This window comes from Fragaria vesca, linkage group LG7 (genome assembly GCF_000184155.1).
Source record: "Fragaria vesca subsp. vesca linkage group LG7, FraVesHawaii_1.0, whole genome shotgun sequence".
Taxonomy (NCBI): Eukaryota; Viridiplantae; Streptophyta; class Magnoliopsida; order Rosales; family Rosaceae; genus Fragaria; species Fragaria vesca.
In genome coordinates, this window is record NC_020497.1 from 6,600,815 (window position 1) to 6,624,870 (window position 24,056).

General features: G+C 40.2%; 2 protein-coding genes and 1 pseudogene across 2 annotated transcripts; all 3 read right to left on the reverse strand.

The window, feature by feature from the left end:
- Positions 1-3,419: 3,419 nt before the first annotated feature.
- On the reverse strand, positions 3,420-4,335 carry LOC101295468 (annotated as a pseudogene).
- Positions 4,336-5,043: 708 nt separating this feature from the next.
- LOC101313153 (growth-regulating factor 9-like) lies at positions 5,044-7,480 on the reverse strand. Its single transcript, XM_004306853.1, has 3 exons — positions 7,107-7,480; positions 5,913-6,548; positions 5,044-5,616 (listed from the first exon to the last, which is right to left on the reverse strand). The coding sequence occupies exons 1-3, from the start codon at positions 7,414-7,416 to the stop codon at positions 5,225-5,227; spliced, it is 1,338 nt and encodes a 445-aa protein (XP_004306901.1). The 5' UTR covers positions 7,417-7,480; the 3' UTR covers positions 5,044-5,224.
- Positions 7,481-17,843: 10,363 nt separating this feature from the next.
- On the reverse strand, positions 17,844-20,076 carry LOC101295762. Its single transcript, XM_004308398.1, has 3 exons — positions 19,881-20,076; positions 18,700-19,709; positions 17,844-18,557 (listed from the first exon to the last, which is right to left on the reverse strand). The coding sequence occupies exons 1-3, from the start codon at positions 20,074-20,076 to the stop codon at positions 17,844-17,846; spliced, it is 1,920 nt and encodes a 639-aa protein (XP_004308446.1).
- Positions 20,077-24,056: the final 3,980 nt, after the last annotated feature.

Below are 24,056 nucleotides of genomic sequence, written 5' to 3' on the forward strand. Positions count from 1 at the left end.
AATCGAGCTACCAAATTCTAGGGGAATGTAGTACTAATCAAACTCAACTTATCCATATATAGAACTCACTAAATGGTGACCTGAGGAAGGAGAAATTCGATCGACACCGAATCAGAACTGGCGGAGTTTTGGAGCTCGATTTATCTTTCACGGCGGCGCCACTCGATGCACCACCTGTCCAGCAATGAAGTAGAGACGACGGTGAAGCTTTTGGGATAAGTGTGGCGGTCTCCGGTGGCTTGACGGCGGAGCTAGGCCGAGAAGAAAATCTGGCAGGCGAAATAGACTTCTTACCATCCACCTTCGGTAAAACTCCTATATAAAGAACTTTAGCATACGAAATTCTTTATTTTCATCGGCTAAACTCTTTTGAAAATTTTGAAAATTTTGGTTGACCGGCAAAAAATTTTGGTTGAAAATTTTGAAAATTTTTCGACTTTAGCCGACAACTTTTCATATATTTTCGTCGGCTAAAGTCCTTTGAAAATTGTCCTCCAAATTTGGTTTACCACCTAAAAATTTTTGACCTTGGCCGACGACTTTTTTAATATCTCGTCGGCTAAAGTCTATAAATTCACGAAAACGCTCATATCTCCCTCTATATTACATAGTTTGGTCAAACCTTCCACACGAAAAACTTTCACGTAGATGAGACGCAACCGCCTATATAAAAATTTTGAGACATTTGCCTTCCGACGATAGGGCTCCCCATAGGGAATAATAACGGTAAATAGGGTTGACCGCTACTATCGGCACCGAGACTTTACCCGATTTACGTGATTTTTGAACCATAGCCGTATTTCACCATTCTGAACACATCTTATTTCACGAGATTTTTGATAATTTTGCTTCCTATATAAAGTTGGTTCACAAAGTTGTATAACCTACTAAACAAGTTGTACAACATTAGTAGACACGTTGTGATTCCGATGACTAAAATTCACGAACCAAAATTCGACCGTCAGATATGATCATTATGACGAAAGATGTCTATGGTAAAAAATTCAACTGGATCCGACAACGTTAAGGACTCGATCGAAACGGTTAACCCTAATCCATCGTCACTTATCACACGAAAACGCTCATATCTCCCTCTATATTACGTGGTTTGGTCAAACCTTCCACACAAAAAACTCTACACGTAGATGAGACGCAACTGCCCATATAAAAATTTTGAGACATTTACCTTCCGACGATAGGGCTCCCCATAGGGAATAATAACTGTAAATAGTAGACACGTGATTCCGATGACTAAAATTTACAAACCAAAATTCGACCGTCCGATATGATCATTATGACGAAAGATGTCTATGGTAAAAAATTCAACTGGATTCGACAACGTTAAGGGCTCGATCGAAACGGTCAACTCTAATCGGAAATAAGAAAACTGCATTTTGAAGCCCTAAACGGACTCGTAGGGCCGTTACGCTTCCGGAAAGGTATCACAACAGTCAATCGGACACCAAAAACCAAATCTGCAGCATAGTGAATAATAAGGGTAAATTGCATTGACCGCAACTATCGGCACCGAGACTTTACCGGAATACCGTGATTTTTCAACCGTAGACGTATTTCACCATTCTGGTCATATCTTATTTCACGACTTTTTTGCGTTTGAAGGTTCTACGTATAGTTTTTTTTTTTCCCAGATGAGTTGTTATCCAGATCTGCAAATATAAGACACTTTAGCCGACGAAATTAAGGCACTTTAGCCGACGAAATTATATTTTTCGTCGGCTGAACTTTTAAATATTTCGTCGGCTAAAGTTCACAGACTATAGCCGACGAAAAAAATTATTCAGACAACGAAATTTTAATTTCGTCGGCTAAAGTTGACCATAGCCGACGAAAATTTTTAATTAGCCGACGAAGGGAAATTTCGCTATATTAGCCGACGAAAAAATAATTCGTCGGCCTGGTTTTTTATTTTCGTCAGCTAAAGTCTTTCTTCTGGTAGTGAAAGACTCATAATTTTCAAGTTTAGAGCGTCAAAGTGTGAAATGATATAATTCTTATACATATGAACACCTATTTCGCTATATTAATTACTATTCACAAATGTACTTTTCATCTTTTTTATCATTTTCATGTTTAACATTTGAAATGAATAATGAATCTAACACTAGTAATAGATATGAACATTTATAAAATGTTAATTTATATAAATATATACTCATTTTGATAATAATAGTCTTAATATAGTCACATAATAAGATATTTCATGGATTTTTATATTAAGGGTAATTTAGGTACTTTGGGTTGTGTATTTAGTAAATATCAGAATGAGAAATTAAATAAGTGGTGTATGACGAAAGGGATGTGTATTAAGATTTTAGGGGTGTGTATATAAAATTTCTCTTTCGTCTTCCTTTAAAAAATAATTAATATAACTTTGTTAATATAGAATTAATTTATTTGAATCAATTGTACTTCTTATAAACACTTTTTTTATGAACAATGAGACGATGGATCGTCTATATCAAAAATCTAATAATTATTGGAACCGTCACTATTTGATGAGGCTTCTTTTACCTGATGAAGCTCAAATAGTTACAGTATCTTGAGAGAATTCACTAACTATGTGTTTCATGTGTTTTGCCACGTTATCATTTTAAGAAAACCATCAAATGAAAATAGATAAAAATACATTAAGGTATGAGTTCATATGCATGTCATAATAATAGTGTTGTGAGTCCGGATATCAAAATAACTTTTATATCATAATTGCACGTACTAATGATGGTGAATTTGTGTAATTCAAACTTACTACAAAGGAAAGCGCATTTTCTTTATTTTTCGTCAAACTATAATTTCTTCCTTTAAAAAATAATTAATATTACTTTTTAATATATAATTAATTTATTTGAATCAATTGTACTTCTCATAAACATTTTTTATTGAACAATGAGACGATGGATCGTTTATATCAAAAATCTAATAATTATTGGAACCATCACTATTTGATGAGGCTTCTTTTACCTGATGAAGCTTAAATAGTTACAATATCTTGGGACAATTCGCTAACTATGCGTTTGATGTGTTTTGCCACGTTATCATTTTAAGAAAACCATCAAAGGAAAATAGATAAAAATATATCAAGGTATGAGTTCATATGTCATAATGATAGTGTTGTGAGTCCGGATATCAAAATAACTTTTATATCACAGTTGTACGTACTAATGATGGTGAATTTTTGTAATTCAAACTTACTAAAAAGGAAAGCATGATCTAGTGAGTGAATTTCACTCTCCTTAGTTGATTTGGGAAGAATGAAACATAAAATCTTATCTTTTGTCTTATTTATGAGAATCATGCACCGGTTTAAAACAATTCAACAATCCCACTGATCTGAATCTTTTTCCATCGACATTCCTTGCTTGCTCCTCCGGCTGATCCACATTAAAACTCTTTGTTGAACTCTAATCCTCTTCGGAGTTGGCCGGCCCTCGACGACTTCTCTGGCTAGTTCTTCTATAACCAGATTCTATCTCCATGTCTGATACAAACTTCTTTAAATGTTCTGTGAATTGTGGGTACTTATCCAAGTCATTATGTTTCCCTTCTTCTATCCACAATGGTTCATACTGGTACTTCGAATGAGACCAAAGCTGCTCATGCCACAAGTCCACCATTTCATCATCTGTTCCATGAATCACCACAACTAGCCAAAGCTATTTTCTCTAGGTTCTTATATATGTCAAACGAATATGATCGTCGCTTCGACACTACGCCACAAAATGCAAGAGATGCAACCCGAAAGACAGATGTGATACCACTTTCAAGAACCACACCCCTCAGTTTCGGCAACCGGGTTGCAAGGTCTATTGTTGGTCCAGAACCAATGGATCTCCCATATAAGATAACATCTTCCTCCTTTGCACCATACCTGTCCACAAGGCATCCATACGCAGCTTCTATATCTGCATAAGTGTCTTTCTCACTTGGCTTCCCAGTTGATTGGCCGTAACCGGAGTAATCATACACCATCACATTCATTCCAAGGTCATTGCTGAGCTCCCTGAAGCTTTTGTCCCTCAATAGAACACCCAAATCTTCTGCATTAGTGTGCGAGTATAGAATAGTCAACGACGCCGAGGGGTTCTTAACATACAGTGCCACAATATCATTCCCTCTCTTGGTTCTGATCTTAAAGATGTCTAGAGTTTCTAAATACTCTGGCTTACAACTAGGAATGTTTGGGTTCAAAATATGTCTCAACCGTAGCTTTAGCTTCTTGCTCCCTTCCTCCTCATTCAGTGTGTAGAACGGTAACTCCGGAGGGTGAAACATGTAACGAGATGCAAGTGAAGAAAACATAGCATGCATCAAACCCATCGAAGAAGACAATTAAAGATGTCACACAATTTAGTTATGCAGAAAGCAATATTGGCTATGAGAAAAGAGAAAACGCATGGCGGGCGGCTGTGGTTATATAGGCACCTGTAAAGGATAGGCTAATAGTAAAGTTGAAGGTATAAGTCAAGTCCGGGTATAAGTCAAGTCCGGAAGTGAAAATGTTTTCGGTTTTGATATGGACTGCCCACTTCCACTTCCAAGTTGGATTTGACTAGCTCATTTGATTTCCCACTTCCGGTTGGATTAGATTAGCTTTTGAACATCTCTTTTAATCCCTTCTAAATCGTCATATGAAAATGACAATACAAACTTATGCTCAGTGCATGGTAGGATGAAAACTAATATCTACCACTATAGATGGAGATGGAGACAATGATTTGGTATCAAAGAACGTCACCGGAATTTGGTTTTCCTGCTCAATCAAACAATACTAATCAACTCTACTGTTTCCTCACGTGTCAAAAAAAAAAAAATCAAGTGAACCGTAAAACAAAACAAAAAACAAATACAAGAATCATATGTCATATGTTTCTAAAACTACAGATTAAATTATGAAATGCATGTCCTCGATACTTTAATCTTTTCAAACAAATAGACTTGTTTCCCCAGTTCGGACAAACTCAAAACGTTTTTTATTTTATTTTTACTCTCATGTCCCTCTTGTGTTTTTAAATAGCAGACCGGATTACCAAAAAACGCATGAACCTGGTGTCAACTGTCAACCGTAAAGGATAGGCTAATATTTCCCCACATTGCACAAGGCAGTTTTGATTTTACCAATTTAAAAGCTACAATACACATCGCCCAATTCTGTTTTTTCTTGCTTTCGAAATTCCTTTTTTCTTGTAGAAATTTGATGCAGAGGTACCTAACTTAGCTGTTCATAAGCAGAAAGGCTGGTGTCCGTAATGGTTGCGTCACTGTCACTGCTGGAATTGCTTTTTTCATCATTTTGCACCAGTGGTGATCTTGCTGGGATGGACATGGTGAGATTTGTACTAGGGATTTCTTCAGCTATTCCTGTGATCTGAGAGGGCCGAGTAGAATTCATTGCACTGGCTGAGGTAGAAGCAGTGGCAACAGGGCTGGAGGTTCTCATTTGCTTTACTCCTCTGTGGATATGCCGGTCACAATACTTCTGATTAGGAAGAACATTACTTTTGCACCGCCACTTCTTTCCATCTGTCCTCCTACACCTGCCTGGTTCAAGTTCTTCGCCACTTCCATTGTCAAAGTATAAGCCATTGCAACTTACAAGAGCTGAAAACAAAAGCAAATGAAACAAGTACATAAACATCATATGATGATTGATGGACAAGCTATAGCAGAGCTTTAGTGCCCAAAACCATTTTAAAGTTTCGATTTTCAACGTGTACTATGGAGTATAGACCTCTTCTGTTAAGACCCAAGTGAACAGAGAGTTTTTATACCAAGCAACAACAAGTTAACATTCATAGAGAGGAAAATCTAACAGGAGTCAGGACCAGTAGTTATCCTTATCAATGAATATATATTTGGGGAAAGGAAACATGCATGGCACAAAGGTTCAATCTTACTCATATGTCCTGCCTGGAGAACACTTTTGGGGGAGAAGCCTAATCCAGGTGCTATATTACTACCAACATTGATGGTGTTTCTGCTTCCTCTGATAATGCCATAATTATTAGCATGGTAGCTGTAACCATTGTCTTTTGCACCAATCAAGATGTTATTGTCAACGGAAGCGCTAGTGGTTACGGGCATTTGTCCAGCAGTGGTGGAAGGGGCAGCAGCAGCAGGGGTAGTAGCGGTTATGTATGAAGGAGTGCTGGTAGTGTATGCAACTGTACTACTATTCTTAGCTAACTCATGATAGCCACTAGAGGTGGTTGGACTGTGGCAGACACTAACGCTATTGGAGGGTTGCGCCATAAGTAGAAGGCCTTTTTGGGTTTGAATCTGAATGTTTTTCTTTGAATTTAACAATTCCCCTCCTGAATTCTTGAGCAGCGTTGTGCTGGGAGGAGGAGTGACTTCAGAAGCTTCCACAGGCTTTCTTGAACGTTGGCGCCCTCTGTGTATGTGTTTCTGACAGTACTTCTCATAAGGAACTACATCCCTTCTACACCTCCATTTTTTTCCATCAGTTCTTCTACACCTTCCTGGCTCAGGATCCATTTTATTCCTGTAGTCGAAACCCCCATATCTTACAACTGCCAACAATCAATAAAAATGGATAAATAACAGTTACAAATTAACTAGACCAGAAGAGAACGGCTTCAATTGTCATTCAAAACAAACAAACTAACTAACCAACAAATCCAGTCATAAGATACAAATTCACATGGCAGTCTGCATGTATGAAGCCAATTTAAGTTCAATTCCACGAAACATTAATTCTTCTCCAAGGTACAAAACTCAACATTGTGATCAGTCCTAGTCCTACTGCTCGTTATAAATTCTCTGCACAAAGTTGATCAAAATTAACTAACCCCCATCACAATTCAAAGCCTAATGCAGAGACATCCATTTGGAAGAGATTAAAAGACATTCTTGCAATGAATTTTACAGAAATCAACTTTCACACAATCCCAACCATTTTCAGGTCAATTACGACTGTCTAAATCTCAAAGACTCGGTTACAAAATCAAACCCAACAATCCTCAAAATCCCATAAAAGTTACAAGAAAAACCATTTCAAATTATCGATCACAGCTAAACTTTAATAAACCAACCAAAGCAAAACAGAGGTTGAGATGAAATATCCTTACAGCTGGGATATTGCTGGTAGACAGCAGCGTTTGAAAAACTGGCGCCAGCCACACTCTTCCAAATGGGAAGCACAAGCTGAAACGGAGCAGGCAACCCCGCAGCTATATACTGATATATAACCCTCTGCTGCTCCAGCTCATTCAACTGCGCCGCCGTGAACTCACTACTCCTCCTCCTCTTCCCCACCTCTCCACCGCCGACCGCAAGACCGAGCTTGATCGACGGCGCCGACGACGACGACTCTTCTTCATCATCACTACACACCTCAATGAACTCATGCTTCACTTTCACGATTTGGGTGCCCTCCATTTTTTTTATAAAAAAACGCCAACTTGGTCACAGATTCAGACACCCATTTCGTCGAGCTTTAAAGCTGAGAGGAGTGAAATGAGTGAAGATGAAAGTGTGGTGTAAGAAGAAGAGGAAGAAGCCATTTGCTTTGATTAAAGTGTTGGGTGGGTTTTGTCAGAGTCAGATGAGAGAGAGAGTAAGTGACTGACATTCTGACAATCCCTGTGTCGATACTTGAGGCTTTTCCGTGTCGTCTGGCCCGAGTTTTCAGAGACCACGATCCTCTTCTCTCCCCTGCTTCTAATTTTTCTGTCTCGGGAGTTGTGAGGAGAGGAAGCGCGTGGGAGAGACGCTCCAATTGGTGGACGGGTGAGTGGACTGTTGTGGATGTGCCCCACGCGCTTGGGTTGGCCAGGTGGGGGTCTCTCTGCTCGTCTGGCAGTAGCGGGAGACTGAAGGGCGACACGTCCGTCGGAGTTGTACTTCCGGCGGGTCCCGCCGTTGCGTCCTTTTCTTTTGTCGTCGTGCTTTTAAAAACTTTGTTGGGTCGGGTCGAGGATTATGGATCTTCTGGCTGTGAATTGGGTTAATGACAAAAAGGCCCATACCCAAGTATTATCTGTATGAAACCTCAAACAATTGAAATGAACAAGAGAGAAAGGGCGATATTTGCAGGACCCGAAGCTCAAACTAAGTCAACCGATTATTTTTTTTTGATACGAAACTAAAACATTACATAAAAAAAGTCTCTCGGACAACCCGAGGTTAACAATATCAAATAGCAGCGCTCTAGAAGCAGCTGCTGGGTATCCATCTTGCCACACACGTTCGTTGGGGAGTTGGTAACCTTCATTTGCAAAAGCATCTGCCACAAAGTTTACCGAAAACTAAGTTAACCGATTGATAATCGGTCAAAAAACATAGTTAACAAATTAACATATCATATTTACTTAAATTCACTCAATAAATAAGAATAGAAACTAAAGTGGGATCGATGTACGACACGATTGGTCTTAAAAAACTATGGTTTATTCAAAACATCTCACTCGATGTGTACTTCAAGAACGATATACATTCATTCTTTTGACAAGGTTAGACGATGTATTCTTATTTGTCTAATTGTTGTGTAACCTCCCATTTGAACTTTTTGCAATTAGAAAGGGAAGGATTAAGGAATGGGTAGTCCAACAACAAGAAATCAAACGCCTAGAAGTAAAACCTATTGATATTTCATTTGTGTAGTCCAACAACTACGGACCATCCCTGAGTTGCATTAGTTAATGGGAGCACATAGCTACATCACATTTGGGAAACATTTTAGGCCATTTTTACATGTGATGCTACAATGTTGCCGACAATAATCGTTGCCTTCGCTACTAGCAACTATATTGGAATTATTCCCATAAAAAAAACTATATTGGAATTATACATAATAGCATATATTACGTCAAGTCAATACTCAATAGTGTGTTTGTCCTTCTTTAGTTGAATTATCTGGACAGAATATGTGAAAACAATGTAGCTAGGTTTTTTGAAGGTAGGAAAATTTCATTGATCAACAATCAAAATGACCATAAGGTCAAACTAGGATAGTCCGAAGACCATACATACAGATAACAACGAAAAGTAAAACTACATCTACGAAAAGAAATAACAACCTCAAAGCTATATCGAAAAAAGTGGATATGAAAACTAGAAAGCAAAATAACCTCCGGATCCCTAATAACAACTCAACTTCCAATCGAATAAGGCCTAAGACCCAATGGTGTACATATCATCAAATTGAGAGAAAGAGAGAAGCTATTAGAGATCAGAAGGGGTCTTGCTTAGATGCACCAGAGCCTACTCCTCCTCAGCCTTGGACTCGAGGCCTGTTTATGCATTGGCGCCCTCCGAACTAGGAGCCATATAATCCGACAACTCCGGATCTCCATTCATTGTCCTCTTCTTGTTACGACTGCCACGAGGGTGGCCTCTCTTCTTAGGAGACTTTTTTCGAGGAATCCTTCCAAACTGCACTGGAAGCTCTACGAGCTCACCAGAGAAGCTCAACTTGGGCTTCTTCAGCACCAAATCAGTCCCAGCTAGACCATCTACAGAGAGCCCAAACCCATCAGATTCAGACCCAAACCCAAACTTCCTTTTTAACCTAGAATGGCCTAGCCCAATCCTCAGAGGCCCACGAAACCCTCCCAGCCCAGTACCGTCAGTCAACTCCACCTGCTCAGTCAACCCTAGTTTGAAACTAGGGTTTCCCACCGAAAAAGTCGGGGGAGTAACAACCAGCGTAGCCGCCTCCTTGCTGCCACTCAGACCAACCTCCACCCCCGTCAGCGTAGCCTCATCCACCTACAGAACCGGCTCCATCAACAAACCGTCCATTGATCGGCTCGCCAAAAGCTCCGCCTCACCGTCGACGACGCTAACCACATCAACCACCAGTAACCCACAAATCAAGCTCTTATCGCAGGTACCTCCTCCATGCCCAAAGTATCCACAATCCTAGCAAATCCCATGAGCTCTTTCAACCTTAAACTCCAGCTTGACAGCTACCTCCGACGAGTAGTCAAAGATGCGTTCGGCCGGAATCCGGTTTCAAACGTCCAACACAACCCTAACTCGTTGGATCTTCTCCTTCCTCTGAATCGGACCCGGATCCGCTCTCACAAAAACTCCTAACCCATTCACAGCACGGCTAAGAACCATGTTCACTACCAGGACAAGCAATTTAGCCGACGAAAAAATTTCGTCGCCTTGTTAGCTTAATTCGTCGGTTAAGATCTTAGCCGACGAGTTTTCGTCGGCTAAGATTTCGTCGGGAAAAAGTCGTCGGCGATGACTTTAGCCGACGAAACTAGAAGACGTCGTCGGCCTTAGTCCCAGAATTTAGCTGACGAAAAAGAGATCGTCGGCTTTTTTCCCAGAATTTAGCCGACGAATATCTTAAATGTTTCGTCGACCGTAGTCTGAGACTTTAGCTGACGAAACGTTTAATATATTCGTCGGCTATAGTATGTAATAAAAAAATAACTAAAGCCGACGAAATATAGTCTGTTTCGTCGGCTTTAAAAGGGTTTAGCCGGCGAAACATTCCATAATTCGTCGGCTAAACCTTATAAAAAAATTAAAATACTATAGCCGACGAATTATGGCGTATTTCGTCGGCTATAAGTCCATTCCAGTAAAAAAAAAACCTGAAAATTTCTAAATTACCATTCCAAGCAAGCTGCAAAATACACCAAAACAATTCCATATAACCAACAACAGGCACATAAAACTATATAATTCATCAACTACACAAAATCCAGATCGTCTAAATTAATATCCGCTTCTGGGGGCTGCTGCGGAGGTTGCGGCGGCTGGGGTAGCGGTATAGCCGGAGGCATGGGCGGAGTCGGAAGTCCCTAAAGCTGGGCAGCTGTAAACTCATGCATGTACTGGAACATCTGCTGTTGCTGGGCCTGCTGGATGGCATATATCTCGGCAGCATAGGTTGGCTGCGCGGTATTATAGGCAACTTAAGCAGCTTGCTGTTCCCGTAGTCTCTGAACTTCCGACTCTAGCTGACTCGTCCTGGTGGTCGTGGTCGTGGTCCTGCTGCTAGTCGAGGCTGCCTTTCATTGACATCCTAGAGTGGTCTTCAGGACCCCCTCGCCCTTCTTTCCTAGACCCCGGCAGTAGAAGTTGTTTGCCCGCGGTGGGAAGGCTGTGCCCATGATCCTCGCCCCAATCGTCGGATCCGAAGTGTCGATCCGGGACATGGCTTCGGACATCTCTTCCTCCTGCGTGTCCGGCCATGTCTCCCTCACTATAGCACTCATCACCTCATCACTAGCCTCCCTCACATTCGCCTAATTGGATAGGAAAAAAATTATTAATTAACATTTTGACATATATATAAGTAAAATTAAAAATTTTAAAACGTAAGATGACTTACAATATCCTCTTTGGCGTCAGGATATGCCTTCTCGTACTTATAGACGTACCGGTTGACTTCTGAATGTTCACTGACCGCCTCGTCCATGAAGATAACGAACGGTCTAGAACCGACACGATGGTTCCTTGTGTTGCGGTGCCGGTTCTGAGCGTTTGCCCGGGAAACGGCCTTTAAAGAAAAAAATAAACTATTAGTAAAATATTTAAAAACGCACGTACTTAATGACAAATTAACTAATTAATTTTTTTAAATACCTGTTTACGAGGGTTGTTGAATTCTGATGTTAGAATTCAACACCACTCGTACTCCCTGTACTAGAACTCAGCAGGGATACCAGAACGTGTGTTCCCGTGCGTAGTCCAGTGGGTCCGCAACTCGTTCTTCCACTCCTTGTACCTACAGATACAACAAAAATATTAGAAATATTATTAATATCACATACAATTTTGTTTTTTCATTAACTTCCCAACGTACCTTCCCTCATGCACAACGTCCGCCCAGCTGTTCTTCAGGTGCTAGGGAACCTCAAACCACACCTGCATTTAACCGTTTATTAGTTTAGTTTTTCGAGAAATCAACAATGTAATACATAATATTATTGAGGCATTTTGTAAAATCGCCGCGTTGTAGACCATGTCCTTAACCTCCTACGGGACCTCGCCCCAGTCTGACCACAACATAGAGACTCTATCCCTAATGAGAGCTCCCACGCGGCCGGAGTACGTCCTCGACTTCCCGCCCGATACTATGTCGCCATCCCCGTCAGTAACGATGACGATCGTCCCTGAGGTACTGACGGTCTTCTCGAGAGCCTTCTCTGTGACGGGGCCTCTTTTCTTCTTTGTCGGTTTCGCTCCGACGGTGCCTATCACATGATAAACCAAATTGATTATTAAAATCGGAGACCCTTTATTATTAATTATAAGAAAACAAATCATTTATCTTTCATTACCTGAGGGCGATGCGGCGGACGCGACGGATTCGGTCTCTGTCGCCGATGATGATACCCTCGCGGAAATAAGAGGCGTATCAAAAGGCACGAACCGGTACGCCGCTAATGGATCCACTGGCGGAGGCAGTGGATAAATCGGCGTCCCTGAGCCGTCGACTACAGGTAAGGCCGATATCATCCGCAGAAGGAACAGATGAGGCGGCGGCATCTGTACCCCAAATGATCCACTATCCGAAGAAGTAGGACCCAGAGTGGGCGCCCGGTGTATCTCAGGCATACGGGGTGCATACACCTTCGTCTGGGTCTGAGGCCACAGCCGCCTCGAGGAATGAGGGACGCCCCGCTGCCTCGATGAAGGGGGCACCTCCGGCTGTCTTTGCGCCGTCTCCAGAAGGGTCGCACGTTTGGCTGTCATGGGGCCCCGAAACAACGTTTGAGGGTTGCTAGAGGTTCCCTCAGACGATTCGGACCTTTGGCTCTTCGAACCCTTCGTCGATCTAAAATTACCGCTTATCCTGTTTAAAATATTAATTTGAATCAAGGCCAATGTTTTAAAAGGCTAAGGCGTAGCCGAGGTTATGGTGCGAGAGCTTGACCAAGGCGTCAGCCTTTTGAAAAAAAAATTTAGATTTGTAACTTTTAAAAATTAATTTTTTAAGCTCCTAACTTTTAGATTTATATTTCATGACAAGAAGAGGAGGTCAGTTTCATGCTTATTTTCATATTCGTAACAACACCACAAAATCAAACAATGTAAACCCATTCAATTAGTCAACAAAAAAAACACCATTAAACTATTCTCCTCCTACTTGAATCGATAATTGACGCACTTCAGCACTATCTATATTGGCTTAGATACCAAATACAAATTATGTTTCCTAATTCTCCAAAATTCACAACAAATGCAAATGACCTCATCTCCTTAGTACCCCATTAAATTTTGATTGAGAACAAGGACTAAATTTCAGAAACATGAATTAAAATGACTGAGAGATCTTCCAAACTATGAGCAGAAAACAATAAGCAATCGTCACTTGTCCTAGAGAATAAATGTGAGAGTGAATGCCTCGAACTAGCAAACACATAAAGCCAACTCTTCCGCAAATTCAAAGGCAACAACTGACGTACATCATCAATACATAACAACAAATTGCAAAATTACCTGAAATGCAGTCGAAACCCAAGAGAGATCGGACACCTCCTTCTTCGGGTTGAAATGTACTTGAGGAGGAGGGAGGGCTCGAGGAGGCCAGCCGGTGAAGAGCAGGACGGATCGGGGCTGGAGCAGCAGGAGGAGGAGGACGGTGAAGAGGAGGACGGATCGGGGGCTGGAGCAGTAGGTGGAGGAGGCGGAGCGAGAGACCGGGAGAGGGAGAGGAGGCGGAGGAGGCAGACTGGGGAGACTGGGAGAGGGAGGCGGAGGAAGCTAGCTAGGGTTTTTGAAACGCGCTGTGGAGGCTGTTGAGCGCTGGGTCTTTGTCTGTATACCGTACAACTTTAGCCGACGAAATTTTTACTTCGTCAGCTAAACTTTGAAATTCGTCGGCTGACCTTTGAAATTCGTCGGCTCATCTTTGAAATTCGTCGGCTAAAGTATTTTTATACATTCGGCACATTGTGATTGTGATTATCAAACTTGAGAAACGAAAATCCAACTGTCAGATCTGACCATCATGATAAAATACATGTATCGGAAAAAATTTAACTTGATCCGACAAGGTTAAGGGCTCGATCCGGTCGGTCAATCTGTTAAGTCAAACTCCTAAACACACGGAAAAGGTCGTTGGACCGTCTAAATTACGTATTTTGGCCAGACCTTCAACTGAAAATAGTTTCAAACCGATGAGACCCAACAAATCATATAATAATTTTACGGAAAATAACCACCGAAGATAGGGCTACGCATAGGGATAAAGAATGAAAAATTACATTGACCGCAACTATCGGCACCGAAACTTTATCGGAATACCATGATTTTTCAACCGTAGACGTATTTCACCATTCTGGTCATATCTTATTTCATGACTTTTTTGCGTTTGAAGGTTCTACGTATATTTTGTTTTTGAAACATTTACTTAAAACACTTGGTAAACAAGTTATACAACATTAGTAGGCATATTGTGATTGTGATGATCAAACTTGAGAAACGAAAATCCCACCGTCAGATCTGACCATCATGATAAAATACATGTATGGGAAAAAATTCAACTTGATCCGACATGGTTAAGGGCTCGATCCGGACGGTCAATCCCGTAAGTCAAACCCCTAAACGCACGGAAAAGGTCATTGGACCGTCTAAATTACGTATTTTGGCCGGACCTTCAACTGAAAATAGTTTCAAACCGATGAGACCTAACAAGTCATATAAAAATTTTAGGGTTTTGGGTTTAGCCGACGAAATATTAGGGTATTCGTCGGCTAACGGCATCTTAGCCGACGAATTATGACTTATTTCGTCGGCTAAGATGATTTAAGCCGACAAATTATGGTATATTTTGTCGGCTAAGATTGTTTAAGCCGACGAATTATGGTATATTTCGTCGGCTAAGATGGTTTAAGCCGACGAATTATGATATATTTCGTCGGCTAAAGTGTAAAAAATACATTAAAAAACCAGAAGGTTTAAACCATACTAATTTCATGTTCATATATCCCCAAAATTCATATAAATATCAGAAATATGAATTCAACATATATAAACTATAAAGGTTATACATTTTTTTTATTACAAATTAATGTAATTGGAATTAAAACTAAGGCTTGTAATCGAAATCATTCGATGAGTCTTCTTCGGTATTAGAATTAATTTTTGGTAATCTATGTCTTTCCTCATCGCTAGAGTCTTCATCTGTTTCTTGTTTTGGATCAACATCAATAAGCCTTGGTTCTTCATCACGAATTCGCACCGAACGACCCGCTTTAAAATTACTAAGGCGAACGGTAGATTACTAAGGCGAACGGTAGAGGAGTTAGGAATACCTATTGCGCTGGGCTGTTGATACACAACATCTTCTTCCTCGTCTTCGGCCTCTCCAAGTGTAGCCACCCGGTAAATGTTTCGAGGGTGCACAAGGTTAACTACTTTCCACGCGTCACCTTTAGCAAGGTCATCAAGATAAAACACTTGTTTTACCGATGTGGCAAAAACGAATGGGTCATCTTCGTAACAACTTGTAGCAGTGTTCACCGATAATATTCTGTACTGATTGGTCTTCATGCTCTGCGGCCTAGTATCAAACCATCTACACTTAAAGAGGTGCACTATCATGCATTGCCCATAAACGAGTTCCACCACTGAATGGAGAACACCGTAATAGTCAACTCTATTCCGCCCACCATGCGCCATGACCCCAGAATTATGTGTTCTCCGTCCGCTGTCTCTCTGTTCACATATAAATTGCACGCCATTCACCTTGCACATCGGATAAACTCTTGACATTATCGGCTTCATCGTTAGAAGTCTTAGTTCGTGCGACCAATTTAGGTGACCATCAAATTGAATACGGTTCATCTGCAATCAACCATTCAACTGTAAATATGGATAATTATGCAATAAACATAAACACGTACATAAATATTGAATTACGTACCCAGCCGCCAAAATAGTTTGCGAACTCCCTGTTGTGGTAATCGAGATCACCTTTAATGTCTGGACAATTTAGATGGATGTCTTTCCAGTATTCAAATTCTGGACAGTTAATCAATACCCACCAATGGGCAATGACTAGCTCATGTGGTTGCAACTTGTAGGAGTTTGGCAAAATTCCATAAACTTCAACATCACTGGAGAGTATGGAAAGATTGAACTTCGATACATCTACCGGTATGGTTTGCGGAGTTTCCTTCAACGCTCCTAAATACAACTTCATGTAGATGACGCACTCGTGCACAATATATGTTTTAGCTATACATCCTTCAGGTGCGGATTTATTAGCCATATAATCTTTGTAGTCTCCAAGTTGCCTATAAATCAAGTTGCAAAGTGTTATGATTATTGAACATGTATATTGAGGAATTCAGGTGTAAAAAATGTACATTTCCATGGGATACATCCAAGTGTAGTGTCCTGGACCGGTAAGCAATAATTGCTCGGGAAGATGGATCATCAGGTGAGGCATGATGTCAAAAAAATTTGGAGAAAATATCCTCTCAAATTTACACATGATATAAATGATGTCCTCTTGCATTTCCCAGAGGTTAGATTTTTTCACTTCCCGTGTGCATAACTTCTGAAAGAATCTTGTCAACGTTACTAACGGCTCCACCACCTGACGGTGAAGGAACGGTTGAATGAAAATAGGAAAGAGACGTTGTAGCAGGATATGACAGTCATGACTCTTCAACCTGTACATCTTATTGTCCCGAAAGTTCACACACCGGGCTATATTTCCTGCATAGCCTGAAGGATACTTCACACAACTCATCCACTTGAAAATTACGTTCTTCTTGTCATGCTTCACGGTGTAAGGAGCTTGAGGCATTTTTTTCTTCCCTTCTTTCAACCACAGATGTCTTCTTAATTGCATTTTTTTTAGATCAATGCGTGCCTTAAAACTGTCTTTCATCTTCCCCTCCAAGTTTAGCATTGTGCCCACCAAACTGTCGCAAACATTCTTTTCTATGTGCATCACATCTAGGTAGTGCTTGATCAATAACTTACTCCAGTATGGGAGTTCCCAGAATATGCTCTTATGTGTCCAGAATTTGGGATGATTGCTGAGCTGCCCAAAATCGTACTTATTAAGCACTGCTAAAATTTCTTTCGTCCGTCCATCTTTTAGGAGGCACACCGTTTTCTACGGTCCCATCAAATGCCTGTGCATCGAACCGCCATTCGTGATCATATGGAAGGAGAGTACGGTGACCCAACTTGCATATCTTGTTACAATGACTGCTGCTCCCCACATCAGTGGCGGAGGCAGAACCAAGCACACATGGGGGCACACTTTTTTCATAATATTCATAACCCCAAATCAATACATGATTTTATACATCCCTAAATTTCAGCAAGTCCATACATATACAAAAATGGCTTCTAACACATCAGGGAACAAGCATCTTCCCAAAAGAAACACAAAACAGTAGTTTCTTATGGGAGCTCTACGTCTGGACTATAATAAAATGCACATGGTATAACCAGACTTGTCACCAAGAGCTGGTTCACTCCATAATCAAAAGTTGCTCAAGCTAGTTCACTCCGTAACCAAAAGCTGCTCAAGCTGGTTCATTCCATAACAAAAAGCTGCTCAACTTCTTTCTCAAAGACATTGAATTGCTGAATGTGAAAATAGGTTTGATATGTTAGTTTCCAGGTAATATGACATGATTTAACACTACTAGCAATGGAAAACTTAAACATCCATTTGTCTTGTAAAAATTAACATTCAAAAAAGCACAAATGCACAATAGTAATTTTTATACCTGCAAAACAATTTAAGCCAGCTACAGATGTCCTCTACGTGTAGCCATGTTTTGGAACCTTTGAATTATAGCCTCATTATCAATGTCATTGAAGATATCCTTCGCAAGGTATACAGTTAAGCTATCATTTAACCACTAATCTCCCATCTGATTTCGCGTTCTATTCTTTACAATGTTCATGGCAGAGAATGCTCTTTCAACTGTGGTTGTTGCAACTGGAAGTACTAGTGCCAAGGTAATGAGCTTATAGACAAACATATATGTCCTACTCTTTCCTGTCTCAACAAGTTTCTGTGCTAGATCAGAAATCCCATGCAAGTCTTGAAATTTAGTGTTTGATTGCATGTCATCGATATATATATCTAGCTGTGACTCCAGTAACAATAGCTCAGTTGTAGAAAAATCAGTCGGATAAAAGCTAGCAAGAAGCATCAAACGTTCCATGTTGAAAGCAGAAAATAAATAATTCGGACTCAAACATGCAATACAAAGGAGTAGCTCTGTATTACCCTCATTGAAATGATTGTTCAACTCTTCAAGTTGGAGATCTATCACAGCACAAAAGAAATCAAAACGATAATAGTGCAAGTTTGTGATTTCTGGACTTTTCCGCTTTGATTTTCTTTTACATATATGCTGCTCACTCATGTTGGGAACCATGATATTCTCTTTGCCACAAAAAATAACAACTTGGTCTAGTAAAGAATCCCATCCATTATCCTTCAAATTCTGCAACTTTCTCTTGCATATTTTCACTAAATCCATTGCATTTACTATATCTTGATCATCTCTTTGCAATGCTTGGGACAACTCATGACTAATACCAGTACAATCCTCATCAAATGCAAACTGAATATGTAATCAAAAGATTGCAATAACCCCAATGAAATGTATGCATTATCTTTTTGATCAGAACCTACTTTGTCATTTGCAATTTCATCTAGCACATCAACTATGGAAGGGAACAAGGCTATAAAGTTTATGAGCGTACCATAATGTGAGCTCCAACGGCTGTACGTTTAATCTCAATTTCTTGATTTAACCCTCTTCCACTTGAAAGTTCTCCAACTTTCAATGCTTGAATAACATTAAGAGCCTGCTTTTCTCGAAGAATGTCTCGATGTTTGGAAGAGGCACCAACAATATTCACAACATTAGCAACTGATGTGAAGAAAGCACCTACAATACTATGTTTCTTTGCCACAGCCACCAAAGCTAACTGAAGCTGATGTGCAAAACAGAGGACATAGAAAACAGTGGGATTATCCTTCAAAATAAGTGTCTTTAAGCCATTCAGTTCCCCACTCATATTACTTGCTCCATCGAAGCCTTGACCACATAAACTTGATATGCTCAATTTATGCTTACTAAGCAATTCATCTACAGCTTTTTTGAGTGTTCTGGCAGTGGTATTGGCAACATGTACAATGCCAATAAAACGTTCAATCACACAACCCCTTTTATCCACATAACGAAAAATTACAGCCATTTGCTCTTTTATAGAAACATCTCTAGCTTCATCAACTAAAATGGAGAACAATGCATTATCCATGTCTCTAATTATAGCATCTGTCGTTTCAACTGCTGCAGCATTTACTATCTCTTTCTGAATTGTTGGTGATGTCAATTTGAGGTTCGCTGGAGCGTTTTTCAATGCCACAGCTCTAATTTGTTCATCATGATCAGCAAGAAATTGTAAAAGCTCAACAAAGTTACCTTGATTGCTTGAATTTTCTGACTCATCATGGCCCCGGAATGCAAGACCTTGTCTTAGAAGGAACCGTATACATTCTACTGATGCAGTGAGTCGAATTCGATAATTTGTTCTGGATTGCTTAGCATTCTTGTTGATGATATTTCGAATGTGTTGTCTTTCATTCATGAGATCCTCACACTTTCTCAAAGCATGATTATGGGCGCTGTTGAGGTCTCCGACATGAACATATAGCCTTGATTTCTCCTTCCAATTTTGATAACCCTTACTACTAAAAGCATCACCACCTGCTTGATCTCCGAAATTAGTTTTAAATAGGTAGCAACACAAACAATATACATAATCCTTGTCTATACTATATTCCAGTCAGTTAGGAAAATCATTAAACCAAGCAACTATGAACTTTCTATACTTAGCTCCACACTTGGTCTTAACAAATTTGTGATCTTTAGGCTGACAAGGACCCTTTTGCAAATATACTCTTCGAACTTGGTCTTGAATACTCAAAGGGTAGTCTGAAATTTTCTTTCGCAATCCAGGATCTGATGGTAGCTCTGACAAATTTATCTCTGCCTCAACACGAATGTCTTTTGATATTTCACAATTTGCAGGGGGTTGCAACATGTCTGATTTCCTTTTAAAGAACCTTTCCATGACTTCTACACACAACTTCCAAGTTACAACTGCATCAAATACCAAAGATTCAAAGTGTAAGTTATGGCAATTCAAACAAAATCAATTCCTAGTTCTTAACAATCTTCCAATCAATAGCAAAAAATAGAGCTCAGCTCTGCTAATAATAAGACTATCCCATCCACACATAATCAATACGAAAACAAATGCAGACTGCTACTCAATCAATCATTCAATCAAGATATAAGATAGAATCCAACCTCTTAAATCTCTTACTGCAATGAGCTGTGACTGCTGCGTTTCAGAGAGATGAAAAGGTGATTGATTCTAATATTTGACTGCTGGCTTGCTGCATGCAGAACATAACAGAGAGATGATGACAGATTGACAGACGCAAATATTGAAAGAAACAAGTGCATGCCTCTCATATCAATTTCGATATCTTTTTGATCGAAAAGAAGAATTGAGCAACATAGAAAGAAAGAGGATTAAAGCCTTAAAGGCAGTACATGTTCAGGCTGTTCTACCTTAGACTCTGGGTTTGGAGAATAGTCGGCTACAGAGGCGGAGGCACTATCTGGTTTGGGGGTTTTTCGGGATCAAAACTGTGTGTTTGGGACTTTGGGGGCTTGGGGCTTTGGGTGTTTGACCGTGTTTCTTCCATATTTGTTTGGGTTCTGTGTTATTGAGCAAAAACCAAGCAATAATAGTCAATTATTTGTTGGATAGAGTACAAGAGAAGCTTCCCCTTTTTGGTTGTTGTACAGGATTATGGGAATGTGAGATATGTGGGGATACAATATCTAAGACTAATATATTGGTGGGGGTTTACAAGTAGCTTGTGTGGGCATAGATAGAAGTCATGTGTGGGCACAGAGAGTATAATAGCCTACTATTGGTGGGATTTGTCAAAATCTGGTGTGGGCAAAGGCCCACAGTCGTCCTGAACTGCCTCCGCCTCTGCCCCTCATCGTTAAGGCACTCTGGACAAGCCTTGTATCCCCTAACAATGTTGCCCGACAACATCCCACGGGCAGAAAAATCACTGATGGTACCAACAACCATGACATGCATCTGGAACATCTTGTGCATGTACTTGTCATAAGTGGGATGACCAACATCCCACAAAAACTTAAGCTCTTCAATCAAATGTCTCAAATACACATCGAGACACTTCTCTGGATAATCGGGCCCCGGAATCAACAAACTCAATATATTGTATTCCTTCTTCATGCACATCTATGGAGGAAGGTTGTACGGTACCAAAATCACCGGCCATACACTGTATTGAAGACTCATGTTGCCAAAAGGGTTGAACCCGTCGGATGAGAGCCCAAGCCTCACATTTCGGACCTCTGACGCAAAATGAGGAAACTCTCTGTCTATATGCTTCCAAGTCTCCCCGTCAGCAAGGTGTATAAGGGTATCTTTGTCATGCAATTCCCTATCAGCGTGCCATATTATAGCTTCGGCCGTGTGTGAAGACATGTACAACCGCTCCAGCCTATCACTCAACGGGAAATACCGAAGTACCTTCACAGGTTTCCTATTGCCTGCAGGAATCAGCTTATGTCTGTCAGTGTGACATACCAGACATTCGTCAAGGCTACCAAGGTCATTCCCTTCTGGATCTTTACCCCAGAAGAGAACGCAGTCATATCTGCATGCATGGATCTTGTTGTAGGAAAGCCCAAGATCTTTCAGGATACATCGGACCTTATGATGAGTGGTAGGAAGACGATAACCGTGGGGCAGCATCGAAGCAGTGTACTGTAGATAATCATCAACAGCCTTCACGGTCGATTTTGTCTCAACTTTAATCTTCATTACGTCCATCACACTTTCAAGAACGGTCTTCTGACAACTGGGGTACACATGGTTTGTTGGAAAGCAAGCAGTTTGTTGTACTTGTCAATACCAGCAATGTTGACAGCTCTAGGGAAGGGCTGCACCGGCTCAGGCATATACTGTCCTTGAGCGCATACACTGCTCTCATAAGAAAACATGTTATTGATGAAGGCCGTTGTTGGATCGTTGGATGTACTGCCCGTCTCAGAAAATTGGCCATGATCATGCGGATTCCCTGATGATGTTACACCGTGATATAACCAACATGTGTACTTATCCCAAAACCCGTTACTCTTCAGGTGCTGCCATACTTTGTCAATCGCAAATCGATGCATATCGCTGCGACACTGACATTTCGTGCACGGACAATAGAAAATTGTATTCCCGTTAGCATTAGCCAGCGCATATTCCAGAAAATTTATAACTCATTTACCATATCTTTTGTCCCATTTTGGAAGCGAAATCCAACTCTTATCCATAATTATTAATTAAATTCCATATATAAAATCTTAATTCATTTAGTATTCTACGTACTACAACTAATTAATAACAAATTAATTAACACATATATATACTTAATAATTACATAACAATATTATATATCAACATCATCACAAAATCATCATCAACTCATATCATCAACAACTTCATACCATCAACACAATATTATAAATTAATTAATATATATATATATATATCTACTTATTAACAACAACTTCATATATATTATCAAATCATCAACCAAATCGATCAATATATATATATATACATCCAACGTACTTAAAATCGATCAACTCAATCACACTCAAAATCGATCAACTCAAATAAAACTCAAAATCAACATATATACACATATACGTACCTATATATAGCTCCACAAACTAATTATGGACAGATTTCGACAACACCCAAACTTTTTCTCCCGTTTTTTCTTCTCCCGTTTTTTTTTCCCAGATGAGCTGCTGTCCAGATCTGCAAATATAAAGAACTTTAGCCGACGACATTTTAATTTCGTCAGCTATACTTTTATTTTTTCGTCGGTTAAAGTTTACAGACTATAGCCGACGAAAAAAATTCTTTTAATTTCGTCGGCTAAAGTTGACCATAGCCGACGAAGAAAACTTTTTCTTCGTCGGCTAACGTGGACTTTAGCCGACGAAAAAATAATTCGTCGGCCTGGTTTTTTTATTTTCGTCGGGTAAAGCCTTTCTTCTGGTAGTGGTTGTTCCTCATAGCAAAACGGAGTCTGGTGATCGAGACCCACACCTCCAAATGATTCAGAGAGACATCTGCCACCGGGCTAAGTCCGTTGTACTCTGCCAGGATAAACATGCCATTGTTGAAAGACCACGGCCCTCCTCCAACAATCCGGTCTCTCTCTGCCTTCAACTTGAATTGAAAAACAAAGCGACCTGATTCCTCTTCACGAACCAAAAGCTTCTCCTTCAGATTTCATGCCCCGGAGAGAATCGAGGAAAGGATAGGAGTCACCACCAACTTGTTCGTTCCGATCAGTCGACCGCACATGTAGAAGTGGGGATCGGCGTCCCCCGTTGAGATCTTGGTCTCTGTCTCGGTCATTTGGCCGCCGTCAGAGAAACCTTAGCAGAAACCAAAGCCACTATGTTCTTTCTTTTTGTTTAGAATGTTCGGAATATTAACAATGTAGCTAGTTTGTTTTCACCAATTGTTTGTATATCTTCTCTTTAGAGAGCGAGTAAAGGGCAAATCATCATTTTTAATGGAAATTTAAGAGAAAAATTCACCAATTGTCTCTGAACTATTGTGTCAAGGCCAATGTGATACCCAAACTTTAAAAAATATCAGTGTGAAACCCAAAAATTGATTTTGGCATCAATAAGATACCTCCGTCCAATTTTCGTGACGGAGCTGTCTATTTACTAATGTGACAAACAAATGAATATAAATAAAAAGGACATAATTGACTTTTTACCGAGAAGTTAAATTTAAGGATTAATTTCAGTTTACCCCCATCAACTTAGGTCGATTATCATGTTAGTCCTTCTTCTTTCAATTTCATTAAAAACACCTCTCAACTCCTAATTTTCATCAGCCGCGCATGTCCAAACCTCCAATCTCCATCCAATTCTTCTATCAAGTGATGACTTGATATCAAGAAGAAAAGAAAAAAA

Bases quoted from the DNA above. Each gene is read 5' to 3' on its own strand.
- LOC101313153 (XM_004306853.1), bottom strand. From the start codon at position 7,416: ATGGAGGGCACCCAAATCGTGAAAGTGAAGCATGAGTTCATTGAGGTG. The intron at 6,549-7,106 runs GTAAGGATATTT...GATTGTTGGCAG, and splicing joins CTACCAGCAATATCCCAGCT to TTGTAAGATATGGGGGTTTC. The intron at 5,617-5,912 runs GTAAGATTGAAC...TTTTGTTTTCAG, and splicing joins TCTCCAGGCAGGACATATGA to CTCTTGTAAGTTGCAATGGC.
- LOC101295762 (XM_004308398.1), bottom strand. From the start codon at position 20,076: ATGGAAAGGTTCTTTAAAAGGAAATCAGACATGTTGCAACCCCCTGCA. The intron at 19,710-19,880 runs GTCAGCCTAAAG...GAGATCAAGCAG, and splicing joins ATATTTGCAAAAGGGTCCTT to GTGGTGATGCTTTTAGTAGT. The intron at 18,558-18,699 runs GTACGCTCATAA...TTACATATTCAG, and splicing joins CCGTTGGAGCTCACATTATG to TTTGCATTTGATGAGGATTG.